Raw genomic sequence first — 15,338 nt, 5'->3', positions numbered from 1 at the left:
CTTTATGAAAAATAAGTAATACATATTGATAATAACAATTTTTTCAAACAAATATCCCAAATAGCCGTCTCCTCGTAGAATAATACTATTAATTCCTAAATTATTATTGGAATAATATTTTTTGCAATCGTTAACAAACAAAGTTTTTAAAAACTAATTTATCTGATTGTTATAAACATTATTTGACACAAAAACTAATATTTATCATTCTTTTATACAAAAGAGATGGTTTTTTAAGTTAAATTATCCTACCATAAACAGTCATTCAAAAACTGAGTATAAAAAACTAAATAACAATTTGAATGATTGCTAATAATAATTTCTAACCAAGAATCTTACAATCAGCAATTTCGCAAATTGTTATTATCAGATAATTTCAGTGAAAAAACGCCTGCTTTTCATGTAAAAATACTAAATCTTATTTTTTGTTTCAAAATTTTTTTATAATAATGACATAATTTATTTTGTAAACAATTTCGTAGGAAAACCATTTTTTCTAATTAGATAGGTACGCTGTATTAATTTCATTTAAAATGAATTAGTGATTTACAAAATTTGATTAATTTATTTATTCCTTGATATCATTTAATGGAATCTTGATTCAATTTAACCATTATCCTTAAGATTAGTTTCTTCCAAAATTAATATTATTTTATTTGAATTTAACTAATCTGCTCTTGTTATACAAAATTATTGTGAATGGATTTTTTATCCAACTAATTTGTTTTCAAAGTGTAACATTCGGTGTAACAGAAAACTTTGTTTGTTATTATATTTTTCATAAATAATTACTGAATTGCTTAAGTTTACTTTCTTGCCTTCTTCTAATAATTATTTGTTTAAATAAATTGCTTAAGCATTGTATTGTTTATAGAAATTTTCTCTTAGAATAGAGTTAGAAAGTCGCAGTTTTCCGAGTTTTTAGATTTTCTGTTAGGACAAGGAAATAGTCAATTAGAGTTATCGAAATATAATATTTTAAAAAATGATGAAATGTTACCGATCCTGAAACATGAGCCATTTTACACAAGATCCGTAAAAATCCGATTACACAGGAGCTGTAAAAAACCAATTTTTTTAATCTTAAAAGTACCTACGTATATCCTTAGTTGATTAAAAATAGTATAAGAAAATAAAAAATTTTAAACATTTTTTTCCCCTTTAAGTGAATATGAACAAAATTGCATTTTTCGTCATTTTCTGAAATATTATATTTCGACGAACAATTTTTAAAAAATTTTTCCGCCTAAATTTATTCATCTCCATCACCCTTATCAACAAACAATTGAAAAAAAGTGTCTGTACATAAAATTTTTTAAATTACCTGTGAAATAAATTTTTCTTTTTAGAATTTGAATATGCACTCAAGGTTCATCTTGCAGTTTAACTGAGCAGAAAAATCGTATTTATATCTGCTGGAGGCTTATTGCAGTTCAAGGACATTATAACACAAAATTTTGAATAAGATTTATTTTCACCGGAAAGACAAATTTACATTATTGTAAATTCACTGAAATTTAAAATTTTTCAAATAAATTGTTTAGAATATCGATTCGTATTGCAGTTCAATGAATAGTGAATTGTTAAAATGGTTTGCCAGTTGAATTTTCATCCAATCCGATTTTACTGAAAATCGAAATTCGATATCAGTGTCATTTCAACAATTCTAGTCTGCCTCGAGACGAATTCCTTTATTACATTTTTGGTCCAAATTTCCGTCCCGAATATCTATAAAACTATCTCTATAAAAATCAAAAATAAATCTAGAATCTTTTTTATAAATTCGTTGAGTTTAACAGTTTTTCTAGAAATTAAAGATTTCTTAATGGATTAACTGTTATGCTCGTTAAACGAGCATAAAGAATGATTAGTTTATATAGCAATAATAAGTATTGCAAGGATTTTAAGTTATTTTAAAAGATACTAGAGAATTTTAAGAACTGTCGAAGAATTTGGTAGGCTTCTAATGATGTCTAGTTATTTCAGAAAATTTCAAAAGAACCAAGGAATTTTATAACAACCTAATCTACGAAGGGCTACGGAATTTCAAGAGATTGAAAAGATTTTAAGCTATTTTCTCAAAGTCCAAGTAATTTCGAGACTAAAAAAATGCCAAGGGATTTCCAAGAATTTTGTAGGATTTCTCAAAATTTTAGTCTCGATTTTAAAGGATTTCTATAGAAATTAAAATAATAAATCTAGGAATTTTGTTGAATTTTCGAAGATTTCAAATCATTTCACAAGATTTAAGGGATTTTATAGGATTTTCTATTATTTCAAAGGATTTATATGATTTAAAATGTGTAAGCTATTTTAACAGATGTCTGGTCATCGTTTCTTTGTGTTTGAAAACCAAATTTTATCGTTTGAACCGAGAAACTCAATACCATACACGCGTGTGAGGCCTCATTAAGTGGTATTGACCTTATTTAGTCACCCATGTCCTTAAAATAATATGAGTCAGAGATTCTGACAACAAAATTTTTTTAAAAATAATTTCTAGAAGACATGCATGATTTTAGCACATTCTCATTCACGTGAAGTGGGGCTAAAGTTCTACTCTTCAGGAGTAAAAAGTGACTTTATACGCAAATGATAAAACATTATACACCTGTGAGCACGCATTTTCAGTTAATGAATCCCCTTACCACGAATTCTAAAAAATTTAAATATCTAAAAATAAGAAAATGTATAAAATTTCTAGAATGTTTTAGTTTCGTAAGATATTTAAAATTTTTTAACAAATTTTAAATGTTTGAAATTTTTAAACTTATCAAAATTCCTAATATATCTGAATTTATCCTAATATATCCTAATATATCGAAATTTGTTTAATTATTATTCCAATTTCTAAAATTATCATCATCGCTAAAAGTTTAAAAAATTTTATTATAATATATATTCAAATTTCTTAAACCCTCCAAATTTTTTTGAATTACAAAATTTCTAAAATTTATAAAATCATACTAATTTATAAAGTTATAAAAACATCAAACATTTTCACAATTTATAAAATTAGCATTATTGAAATATCTAAAATTTCAAGAATGTCGTAAAAATCTAAACTTCCGAAATTTCAAAAAAAATTCAAATTGGTAGTCATCAAAATTTCTAAAATAATCAAAATTTCTAAATGTATAAAAACGTCTCAAATTTTTAAAAGCTCTGAATTTTTAAAACTTTCTAATTTTTTACACATTTTTTAAATTTCCAAAATTACCAAATTATTTGAATTTCCTAAATTTTCAGAATTTCTCAAATTTCTTCAAACCTTTTAAGTTTTTTAAAGTTCTGATGTTAACCAACTTTTTTGTTTCTTAAATTTACCATAGATTTTCAATAGTTTAAACTTTCCAGCAATTCCTCACCTTGTTCAAAAATTAAATCATGCATGTTTCCTAAAAATTCAATGTTTTGCAAATTTTTCTTGTCAGGATGTCTGACTCAGATTATATTTAAGGACATGGCTAGCCAATGACGGGCATTACCACTTGAAAAGGCACCGCACGCGAGTATAGTACTAATGACTTTTTTATTCTATAATTCAGACAATTTTGACTACCAAACGTCATATAAATGAGTTTCCAAACGCGAAGAAATTACATCAAAACGAAGGCAAAAGATTTTTGAAAACAATAAAAATTCTTTATGGAGCATGAAGTTTGCACTTCAATTCTTAAAATTCAATAGCTTTTCAAGTTTTTCCATCCAAATGACAAAATTTGGTTTTCAAATATGACCAAACGATTCCAATTTAAAATATTCTAGATAGTTACAATTTTGAAAAGAGGGCAATATTTTTAATGGAAAGAAAAAGAATTATGATGGTATAATTTCTAAATAAAGGTGTTGAGAATTGTTAAATTTTATTTTTAATTCAAAAATCTGGGAATTGAATGATTTCAGATTAAAATTTCAAAAGATAAAAATTTAAAAATGTTAAAAATGGAATATTTTATTTCATAATTTTTAAGTTTGAAATTCAGAGGAATATAGTTGTTATTATTTTCAATTAAAAACATTCAAAATTGAATAATATAAAACTTAAAATTCTGAATTTTGATAAATTTAAATTCCAAATAGTTAAAATTTGACAATTTAAAATTCAAACTAAATTGAACATTTCAAAGTGAAAGCTTTTGAAATTCTAAAATTCTAAATTTTTAATAAATTAACAAACTTATAATTTAACACAAAAATTGATTAAACAAACTTTTCTAAAATCCAAAAACAAATTCACCCTTATTTCCAACGTATAAAATGAAATAATGTTCAATTGTAAACCTTTAAAATTTAAATTATTCTAAAAACCAATTCGAAATGAATAATAAATTTAAATGAGAAATATTAAATAATAAAAAAATCTATAGTTTATCCATACTTAAAAAAAGGATTAGTCACAAAGGATTATGGTTGTGATATTAAAACCTTTTTGTACTCAAACCCTCAAAAATTCCTATTACTTTACGTAAATTTAATCGTTTAGTAATGAACAATTTCAAATTGTCAAGGATACTTTTCAAAATAAGACCATTTCAATTTTAATCACAAAATTTAAATCACTTGAATTGCTTTAAGTAAATTTAAATAATTTGGAAATTAACCATATTTTAATTTTTAATTATACATTTCAAAATTATATTATTTAAAAATTAGTCACAAAATTTAAATTCAGAATTTATAAATTGAAACCATATAAAATTAAAGAAATTATTTAATTGATCAATGGATTTTGAAAATTTTATTTTATTTTACTGGATTTTAACCAATTTTAGGGAAAATTTCAGTGACTAAAAAGTTATCTAGGACTTGCTGACGTTTGGAATAAATTCCATAATATTTAATATATGTTCGAAAATCTTTCAAAGTTTTATTATATTTTTAATGTCTCAAAAATTAGAAAAATTCTCAAATATCTTTTAATTTTTTACAATTTTGGAAACCGTTTGTAATGCTTCATAATCTTTTTAATTATTCTCTGAAAATTGATTTGAAAAATAAAACAATAGAATTTTCATTTAAATTGTGAATTTAAAAATTCATACTTTTTCATGATTCGCGTTTTTGATAACTTTCTCATTGAAAATTCGTTTTTTATTTAGATAAAAATAATTCTGGATCTGAAAATTTCACTATGCGATTCTCGGCTGGCTAATCCTTTATAAATTGAAAATTTAACTATTTAATAGAAATTTATTACATTTTGTTGAAAATTCATATTTTTTGTTAGAAAATTGCTCATGTTCATTGAAAATGTAATATATTTTCTGACTTTATTCTCAGAAATTTAAAGTGTTTTATTTTGCATTTAATATTATATTTATATTAATTTTATTTGAAAGAATTTAATTCTCCCTTAATACCCTATTTTCGAGAAAAATCATTATGGCCCACTTATTTCCTGACAATTTTAGACTTGAGTATATCGCAATACAAAATGTTTCACACAAATTATTTGATATTTTGTTTTCATCAGATCTGTTTTAAATTTAGTACTCTGTGAGAATATACGACCAATATAGGATTGGAAACATCAGAGAGCTTTGCCAGTAAATCCTATACGAAATCGGTTCAACCTCGGAACCTATACATAGGAATGGATCAGAAAATTCACTCCAACTTTCCTCTTGACGTAAAAATAGTGTTAGGGAATGACGTAATGACATAATTTACGTTCTAGGAAATAAAACCTCCTATCGAATACTCGACTACAAAGAGTCTGTCAAAGAAACTTGTAATTTTCCCAAGTAACCTATATTCACTTGAGGTACATTGGCGCCTTAGTATTGAACCTTGGAGATGCAAAATGACCGTTTCCGACTGTTATTCTCGCACCAGCACCATTTCATTTTAGTGATCGATTTGAATGAGTATTATGAGGAATGCTCAAAATTTATAATGATGATAGTTTTTTCTTCTAACATCTCTTCTTGTATTATAATAACAATCTGCTCGAAATATCGAAAAATTTTGATAAAGTGCGCTCTCGCTGTAAAAATCGATAATTTATAATTAATAATCTTTATACCTTTTGAAATTCCTATAGAATCTCTTTTTTAAATAATGTATACTATTATTAATTTATTTTTTCTATTGTCAAATACAAAAAATAGGATATAAAATAAAATCTCTTGATAACAAACAACTAGTTTATATGTGTTCAAACAAATATTTTCTTTATTCAATGCGGATTTCTCTCCCGTGTATATCATTATGCATCAAAAATATTTTCTGCAAAAAAAGTCCAAAATTAAAGTACAGGACATGCCTTTAGTTAAAAATGATAGGCAATTCATGTTTTTGATTTCAAGTGATGCTGATCAGTGGTGTAGTTCTAAAAAAGAAAAAGTAGGCTGGCAGAAAACTACGGTCGGTAACTGGGGGGGGGGGGGGGCAAAAAACTTAGAAAAAATTTCAAACTTAAACACTTTAAGGAATTTCAACCTACTTTTATATTTTTGGTTCCAAATGAATTTTAATAAGTTTACAGTGTTAAAAAGTAATTTTTATCCAAATTTCAACTAATTTTCGAAAAAATTTATTTTTTGGTTCAAGATTAATCTCTATGGTTTAAAGTTAAAATATTTTGATGAAAATTTGTTTCATGTTGGTTTAAAAATAAATGTTTCAAGTCGATAATTAAAATACTTCATTTACGTTTGAAAATTTATCTATTTCAGTAAAAAACTTTCATATTTGGTTAAAAATGTATCGTTTTTAGTTAAAAGTTTCACTTTTTGGTTGAAACTTCGTCTTTCTTAGTAGAAATTTGATTTTCTTGATTGAAAACGTATCCTCTTTGGTTAAAAATGCGATTGCATCTTACGGTTGAACTAATTTCTAAACAAAATAATTTGTTTAATTAAGGATTTATAATTATAGTTAAAAATTCATCTATTTCAGTTCAAATAAACTTTTATAAGTTAAATATTCTACTGTCTTAACAAAAATAATCTTTTTGGCGTGAGAATTAAAAAATTTGGTAGAAAATTAAACTATATATTTGATTGAAAATTAAACTTTTTAGTTGAAAAATCATATTCTCTGATTGAAATTCCAACTGTTTTGCAGATAATTCGTCTTTTTGCTTTAGAATTAAAAAATTTCGTTAAAAGTTCATGTATTTCGTTTTAATTTCACCTTTTCAGTAGAAAATTAATCTTCTTTGTCAAAATTTTATTTTTTTGTTTGACATTTTAACAGCTTTGCTAAAAATATTGGATAATTTGGAAATTTTTTTTATAGAATATTAATTTTCTCTGTCGAAAATTTATTTTTTGGTTGGAAATTTAACAAATTTTGGTTTAAAAATTCGTTTTTTTTATTTAAATTAATTTTTTCATCAGACTTTTTATCGGGAAATTGTACTGTTTCATTTTTGGTTGAAACTTTATGCTGTATATTGTATGAGTTAAAAATTAAACTATATTCGGTAGAAAATGCATTTATTTTATTAAGAAGTCGTCTTTTTATGTAGAAAATTAATCTACTTTGTTAAAAATTCAACTTTTTTGCTGAAAATTTAGTTACTTAGTAGAAAATTCATATATTAAGTTCAAAATTCATATTTTTGTGCATAAAAAAGTCTTGTTTGTTAAAAGGCGACTTTTTAGTAGATAATTCAACCGCCTTGTTAAATGGTCATCTTTCTTGATTGAAAAGCATCTTTTCTGTTAAAAATTCATCTTTTCAGGTTGAAAAGTCCACTTTTTTCTAAGAAATTCGACTTTTTAGCCCAAAAACTTAAAACTTTTTATAATAATTCATCACACATGATAGAAATGTCATCTTTCTTGGTCAAGAATGAATTTTTTTGTGAAAATTCCACTGTCTTGTAAAAAAAATTGTTGTCTTGAAAATTCAAATACTTGATTGAATTTTAAAATTTTTAGTTTGAAAATTCGATCAATTGACTGATAATACATATTTGTATATTGAAAATTGAACTATTTGGTTAGAAATCCAACTATTTTGTTAAAAATCTAATTATTATCATTGAAAAATACAAACATTTTCTCTTTGAAAGAATTTATCTTTTTGGCATGAAAATTTTAATATTTTAGATTAAATCTTTAACTTTTTTCGAAAATTTATCTCTTTTGAATTCAATAGTTTATATACATTTACTTTATTTGAGAGAATTTATAAGCGTAAAATCCGACTTTAAATGATGGCTTCGTTACGTCTGGAAGAAGGGGAAATTTAAAAAAAACCCAAAATTGTTAACGCCTTTCATGAATGGATCATAACTGGAAGAATTTTCCGTGTATTAAGAAACTGGTGGCGATAGGTTCCGCGACTAGACCACTGATGCTGATCCAAAATGAAATCGGATTTCGTCATTAAATTGTTATGATCGAATTCACCTAAATTATACAGAACATCAAAGACGCAAGCAATTTATTCAAAAGCAATTTCTTTTTAAAATTTTCACGAGGTGCTTTGTATGATTATTATTCAATATAATGAAAATGTTACTTCAATGTTTGCGTTAGATTAGGAATAAAAGTGAAAATTACTTCATCTGATGAGCCATCCAAGAATAAAGACCAATTTCTTCATTTTTTTTGATTAATTTTAAATTATGAGTATCATTGTCGATATTTCTGAACAAAATTCATTATTTAATTGATTAAATATTATGAAAATGATAACTCAAGCTAGAAATAAAATTACTTTGAAGTATAAAATAGTTGATGATCTGATTGCCTTTTCCGATTTATCTCTGTTTTATTGAGACTATAATTTCTCTCTACAATTTTATTCGAATTTCTATCTTTCAACGACTCCGTTTGACATTTGAATCGATCGCTTCAACGAGGAACGAGATGAAATAGAATGATAATAAGAAATGAGTATCTGAGATTTTTAATCATGAGAATAGATATCGAGCAAATTTGAGAAAGGAAGTCAAGCAACTCTTCTGATCGTGTATCACTATTTCATTTTTATCCATTTATTTTAATATTCTTTATCACTTAAGATTTATATTTTTTTGAATTTCATGAAATTTGAAGGAATTTAGAAAGATTTCAGGGAATTACAAAAATTGTAGGGTATTTAAAAAGATAGCAAGAGGTTTCATAGATTTATAATTATTTAAGAAGACTTCAAGAGTTTGAAAAAATTAACCAGTACAATTTTAGAGATAATCCTAATTTTTCAAAGGATTTGATAAGATTTTTAGGGGTTTCGAAGACTTCAATCTGATTTCGAGAGATTTTGTGATGTTCTCAATTAGAAGTCACTGATCTTAAAGGATTTTAAAGGTTTTAGGAGAAGTTTTTGAGGGATTTCATAAGATTTTCGAGATATGATGAACAGCTGTATCATACAAATTATTAATAAAAGTTTATAATCCAATTATAAGCTGTTTTGGATTAAAATTGTATCATTTGAAGTTTATTCTATTTAGTTGAAAATTTAACTATTTTTTTTAAAACTTTGTCTTTCTTTTGTTTTACTTTTGGTTAAAGACTGTTTTTTTTTCTATGAAAAAAATACATGATTTGTTAAAAATTTATCCTTTTTGGACGAATTTAACGGCCTCTAAATCAAAATATTTTTTGGTTGAAATATTAACTACTAGATTTCAAGTGGTTTCGTGAGAATTCATCTCTTTGGTTTAAAATAAACTTTTTTCGTGGTAGTCAGTTTTTCTATTTACGTTAAAAATTGATTCTCTGAAAATTTAACTTGCTATTTTTTGTTAAAAATTCCAAAAAAACTGAACAATGTATATTATTTTTTGTTACAAATACATATTTTACTTGCAAATTTACTTCTTTCGATGAAAATTTAACTATTTTATTGAATTAAAAAAAAATTAATTTGCGATCTTTAAAATTGATCCTTTTATTTCAAATTCGTTTTTCTTTTATTTAAATTCAAATGCGTGTTATGCAATGGTAAAATCCTTTTTTTAATGTTAATTGTTTGATTTTTCGTTGGAAATTACTTTTTTCGGGCTAAAAAAATCTCAATTTTTCAAAGAATTTTACAAAGTATCAAGAAATGCGAAAGCATTTTGTCGAAATTTAAGGGATTTTGAGGTATTTCAAGAATTTGAGGACAATGTCCGCAAAATCACAAAGGATTTTATATAATTTCGAAAGATTTTTAGGGATTTAAAGAAATTTCTAAATATTTCAGAAGAATTTGGAAGAATTTCGGGGATTTCTAAATTTGTATGGGATTTCGTCAAATTAGAGAGGATTTCAAGATTTCACAAAATTTCGAGGTTTTTAAAAAGATTTGAAGAGATACCGAAATATTTTACGGAATTTTAAAGCATTACGACGATTTTAATCGGATTGCAAAGATTTGAAGGAATTTCATAAAACTTAAGGGATTTTATCATATTTTAAGAAATTTGAAAATATTTTAAAGGAAATCTTTCCTATATAAATCAGAATGATCGCCTGAGTGACAACCGCAGATCCCGCGCACCTCGCGCAGCTTCTGTTACATCTAACTGCGTCGCGGCGTCAATTCTCGGAAGAGCTATAGAAGGGTGGGCTATTGAAGGCTATTCAAGGGTTTTCCCTTGAAAACCTTTGTATTCCGCGGAATTATTTCAAAGAGTTACAAAATTTTTATGGAATTTCAAATGATTGCATCAAAATTACAAGAGGTTTCACAAATTTTAAAAGATTTAAAAAGATTGAAAGTTTGAAAAAACTACTCCGATGGCAAAGGGTTTCAAAGAATGTTATGTATTTTGTAGGATTTTAAGAAATAATGAACAATTTCCGCGGAACACAAAAGTTTTCAAGGGATTTTGAATTATTTTGAAGGATTTAAAGTGATTAAAAAAATTTCGAGGTACAGTAAAACTCTTCAATTGCCCTCCCTTCTATAGCCCTTCCGAGAATTGACGCCGCGTCGGAGATAGATGTAACAGAAGCTGCGTGAAGTGCGCGGGAACTGCGGTTGTCATTCAGGCGATCACTCAGGCGTGAACAGACAATAACAGAGTGGGCTATAATGAGCTAGTTCCCAGCAACCATAAGCCCCAAAATCGGCTTTATAGAAGAGTTTCACTGTATTTTAAAATGAGTCACGAGACATTAAAGAATTTTAAAAGCATTTTAAAATATATCGAAGCATTTAACCAAATTTTAAAGAATGTCGGGGATTTTATGGGTTTTTGAATATTTTAAGGGATTCCATAAAATGTTAAAGGCATTTATAAAAGTTTAAGGGATTTTATAAGATGTCACAAGGTTTTAAGGTATTTCAAAGGACTATAATGTATTTCAAATAATCATAAAATTTTTGCTGAATTTAACGAAATTTCCCAAAATTTTTAGAGATTTCATGAAATTTTAGAAATTTCTAAATATTTTAAAGCATTAGAAAAAGTTGAGAGTATATCAAAATAATTCAAAGAATGACGAGAGCTTTCACGGATATTAAACAATTCAAAAAAATTGCAAGTTTTCAAAAAAATTATTTTATTTAATTTTGGGAGGAATGAAATTTTTCAAAGAATTTTACCATATCTTAAGGAACTTTAAGAATTATGCTGAGATTTCAATAGGTTTTACGACGTTTCATGGGAGTCTGAATGATTTCAATAGAGTTTTTGGGATTTCAAGAGGTTTCAAGGATTTAACAACAATCAACAAGTACTCCAAAGGATTATTATGATTTCAAAGGATTTAAATGGGTTCAAAGAGATTTTAAAGTATTCAAAGGAATTTCGAGATACACTGTGATCCCATTTAAGTCCCTCCCATTTAAGTCATTCTGAGAACAGTTGCTGCAGCGGTATCGGGCTGGGAGTGTGGCCAATCGGGGTCAAGAGTAGGAGTTCATCTGTTAAATGAAGCGTGGACCACCAGCAGCGCAGCGTAGTGGCAAAGGGGCAGTGCGTGGGTTCACATATTGCGTAATATTAGGAAAAAGTTCACATGCCCCTGACTGAATTTGTATTTACGTTTTTGTTTTTATTAAAGAAAAGTCCCTAGGGCTTAATAGCCCTCTAAGGAACAAGATGATACACGATGATACAAGGTGATTACAAATTGGCGCAAGTAATAAAGGCTGGAATATTTGATTAATGTTATAATTAAATCTATCAACTGAATAAAATAAATAAATAAACAGAACCGACCTAAGAATAGGTATCAAATTAGGTATAAAATTAATGCATAGTCATTTACACTGAGTAATTAATTAGTAGCATTTATGCATGTTAAGTTAAACATAAAGAGAGAGAGAAATTGTGTGTATAGGAAATGAAGATTCCCAAATTAAATAAAGACAAAAGAAAATTCAGAGATTAAATGTTTGAGAGTTAAATATCAGAGTTTTATTAGAATAATTTCAAGAGTTCGCTTCGGAGAATTATACAAATATTTAAAAGAGATTTCAAAATGATACAGGGAAGGTGCATACACGTTCTGTGAAAAGGAATTTTAAGGTTAATTAAATTAGGAACCAAGCTATGATGATTAATTGTGTCAAAAGCCTTCGAAAAATCGAACAGAACAACAATCTTGATCTCCCTACTATCTATTGCTAATTTTAGATCCGTTGTTGAAAACCTGATTGCATTGGGTCAATGACTTATTTCGACAATATTTGGCAAGTTGCAGGTGAACAATTTTTTCAACAGTTTTAGACAGTGTACTTGACGCTTGCCATCACGTTCCCTCATCAAATTTTTTATTGCAGATGTGATCCAGTGGACAGCATGAATGAGGTTTTTTAGGAACGTGATGCGGAGAAAATTTGACATTAGATGCTTGTGGAATACTTGTTCATAAAAATTAAAGAGATTCCGCAACAATCTTTGGGTTGGATTTGAATTTAGAATATTCTTCGTAGGAGACAACCGTATTCATATTGTCTAAATAGTACACTATTTTTAATATTCAGTATGATTGGAAGCGAGATTTATGTTAGGATTAAAATCTCCAGTTAGGATAATGTTATTAAAGTTAGGAATAAGTAAAAAATTTGTGGGTCAAACTCTGTATCATAGGAGGCATGGGGTGGTTTATAAACTACTCTCACGTCAGAAGTTAACTTCGGCAAAGAGAAAATCAGTCGTGCGATAAATAGCCACTCAGTAATCAAGTGATTCCAAACTCATAGTTCAAATATTTGGTTATTACAGATACACAATTCTTTGCTTGGAGTACTCAGAGTCAGTTTTTCTTGAATTCAAATAAATATTGCTGAATTAACAAAACCAAACAATTTAATTAGAAATTCGTCAAAAAAATTAATCTGAATTTTGTTGTTTTTTTTCAAGATTTACTATCTGATATTAATCGGGATCTTGGGAGAAACGGTTTACAAGGAAAGTCCTTATCTTTCGGGAAAGCGTCCATTGCCCGAGTCAAGCAGTTTACTGGAAGTCACCCTCTCAGAACGTAAGTTTAAAAAAATTGCTTACATTTTCTCCAGTGAAATTCCGGAACCTATATAAGTATTTATTTCAGTTTCGATCATGGTCAGCATAACTTTAATGATCAACTCAGGCCTTGGCATCTTCGCCTGCTGGCTGCTTGTTTACGGTTTGCTGACGGTAAGGAACATTTTTTATTATTTTAAGTACGACTATACCCAACAATATGATTACATACAACCAATATTGCAGTCTCTGTAAAAAATATACTTAAAAATCTCTGATTAAATTAGTTCATTAAATTTTGTAATAAACAAATACAACCTTTTAGTCACGGTGAGCCTCAAACTCTCAACTATCTTCAACCTAAGCGTTGTTGAACTTATGGTTGAATTTTTATGGTGATTTATAAATCATGGAGAAAATTTATATTTGCTTATTTTAAAGAGGGTTTGATACTATTCTTAAAGCAAAAGTTTAAAACGTATGAAAGCGACCAAAAAGAAAAAAGGTAACATTAAGATAAAAAATGATTTAATAATCCTAATGATAAAAACCCATTCTCAGTTATAAGAAATTTTTCATAAAATGCAGATATTTTACTTACTTAAATTTATTTGTAGCACTTGCTTAAACAAAATATTTGAAACTTTTAAAAACTATACACAAACAATAAATAATAATAAAACATAGAATGCAAAATGCAAAAAACTTTTTAATTTGCTACATTTGATATAGCAACTAAAGATACATTTTCGTCATAAAATACAAACATGTAATGACAATCAATTTTTTGAAAGACTTTTTTGTATAATCATCACTATTTTAATGTCTTTTTTACTATATTGAAAGTAATCTATACCTAAATGATATTATAATAGAAACAATGTGTAGTAGAATAATAATTGTTAATACTCTTACTGCGTTTGATAACAAATTCTTAATTTAGACATTGTTGTGTATTAAAGCTGATTTTTTAATTAAGGTAATTCTAATCTACTAGCCAAGTATAACTTTAACGCCAGAAATTATTCAGAAGTACATTATGTTATTTTTAAAAGATATATTATGATTATTATAAACAAGTTTCCTGAACAAAATTCAAAACTGGAACATTTTTCAACAACAAAAATTCCCTTTTTTAACAATAGTACTTTTGATTTGCGAACTCGCAATAATTTTAAAACTAAACAAAATAAGCCAATAATTTTTATAATTATTGATAAGCAAATTTCATAAACATTAAAAATGCGTTTGTGAAGAAAATTTCCACATATTTTCATTATCTTTTAATGTCCATATCTATGTATTTTAATGCCCTATTATGCATGTAATCACGAAAATAATACTTTTAAATGTCATTCTCAAGGTCAAAAGTTGCAAAATACTTTTAAATTGTCTTTAACCCGATGTACAGTCGTTTGAAAACCACCAATTTTTATTTAGCCAAGTCCCAAATTGGAAAGTTTATCTTTCATTAATATTTGATCCCATTTTTAGTATTTAAAAAACACCTGTTTATAGTTGACTATACCCTAATCCCGTTATATTTGACAATATTTCCAGATTTTTTAAACTACTAATTTACATTTTTTGATAGTATGGTTTTGACTAGATACATATGGTACATTGATTGATGCTAATTCTTGTTTGTCTATTGGCCGCATATCAATGTTTTTTGTCTAGATATAGATTTTATTCCTAAGCTACGAAAAACTGATTATCTAGCTCTGCTGGGATCCAAACCCTCTTCTGTAGATTGCCAGTCTAATGCTCTTATTAACTAAGCTTTGGAGAAATGAGATCTTTTTCTTTACAAAAACGCGAGCAAATTATCTTCTTCGTGAAATGAAGATTAATACAGAATTTTGTCCCAATTTTCATTAGCATCGCAGCTACTTTTTAGTTTATTTCTTCATTGTTTTGAGTTTTGTATAAGTTTGAAGATGTTTATTAGTTTTGATAAAATATGAACATC

General features: G+C 26.6%; 1 protein-coding gene across 1 annotated transcript in view; it reads left to right on the top strand.

The window, feature by feature from the left end:
- LOC117176915 overlaps positions 1-15,338 on the top strand; it is a 154,769-nt gene that overhangs the window by 53,262 nt on the left and 86,169 nt on the right. The window contains exons 2-3 of the mRNA XM_033367304.1: positions 13,265-13,385; positions 13,455-13,540. Coding sequence (XP_033223195.1) covers positions 13,265-13,385; positions 13,455-13,540 — 207 coding nt within the window. The remainder of the gene's footprint in view (positions 1-13,264; positions 13,386-13,454; positions 13,541-15,338) is intronic.

The sequence above is a fragment of the Belonocnema kinseyi genome, chromosome 7 (assembly GCF_010883055.1).
Source record: "Belonocnema kinseyi isolate 2016_QV_RU_SX_M_011 chromosome 7, B_treatae_v1, whole genome shotgun sequence".
Taxonomy (NCBI): Eukaryota; Metazoa; Arthropoda; class Insecta; order Hymenoptera; family Cynipidae; genus Belonocnema; species Belonocnema kinseyi.
The sequence above is the reverse complement of the archived record's forward strand: the minus strand, read 5'-3'. Positions and strand labels throughout refer to the sequence as shown.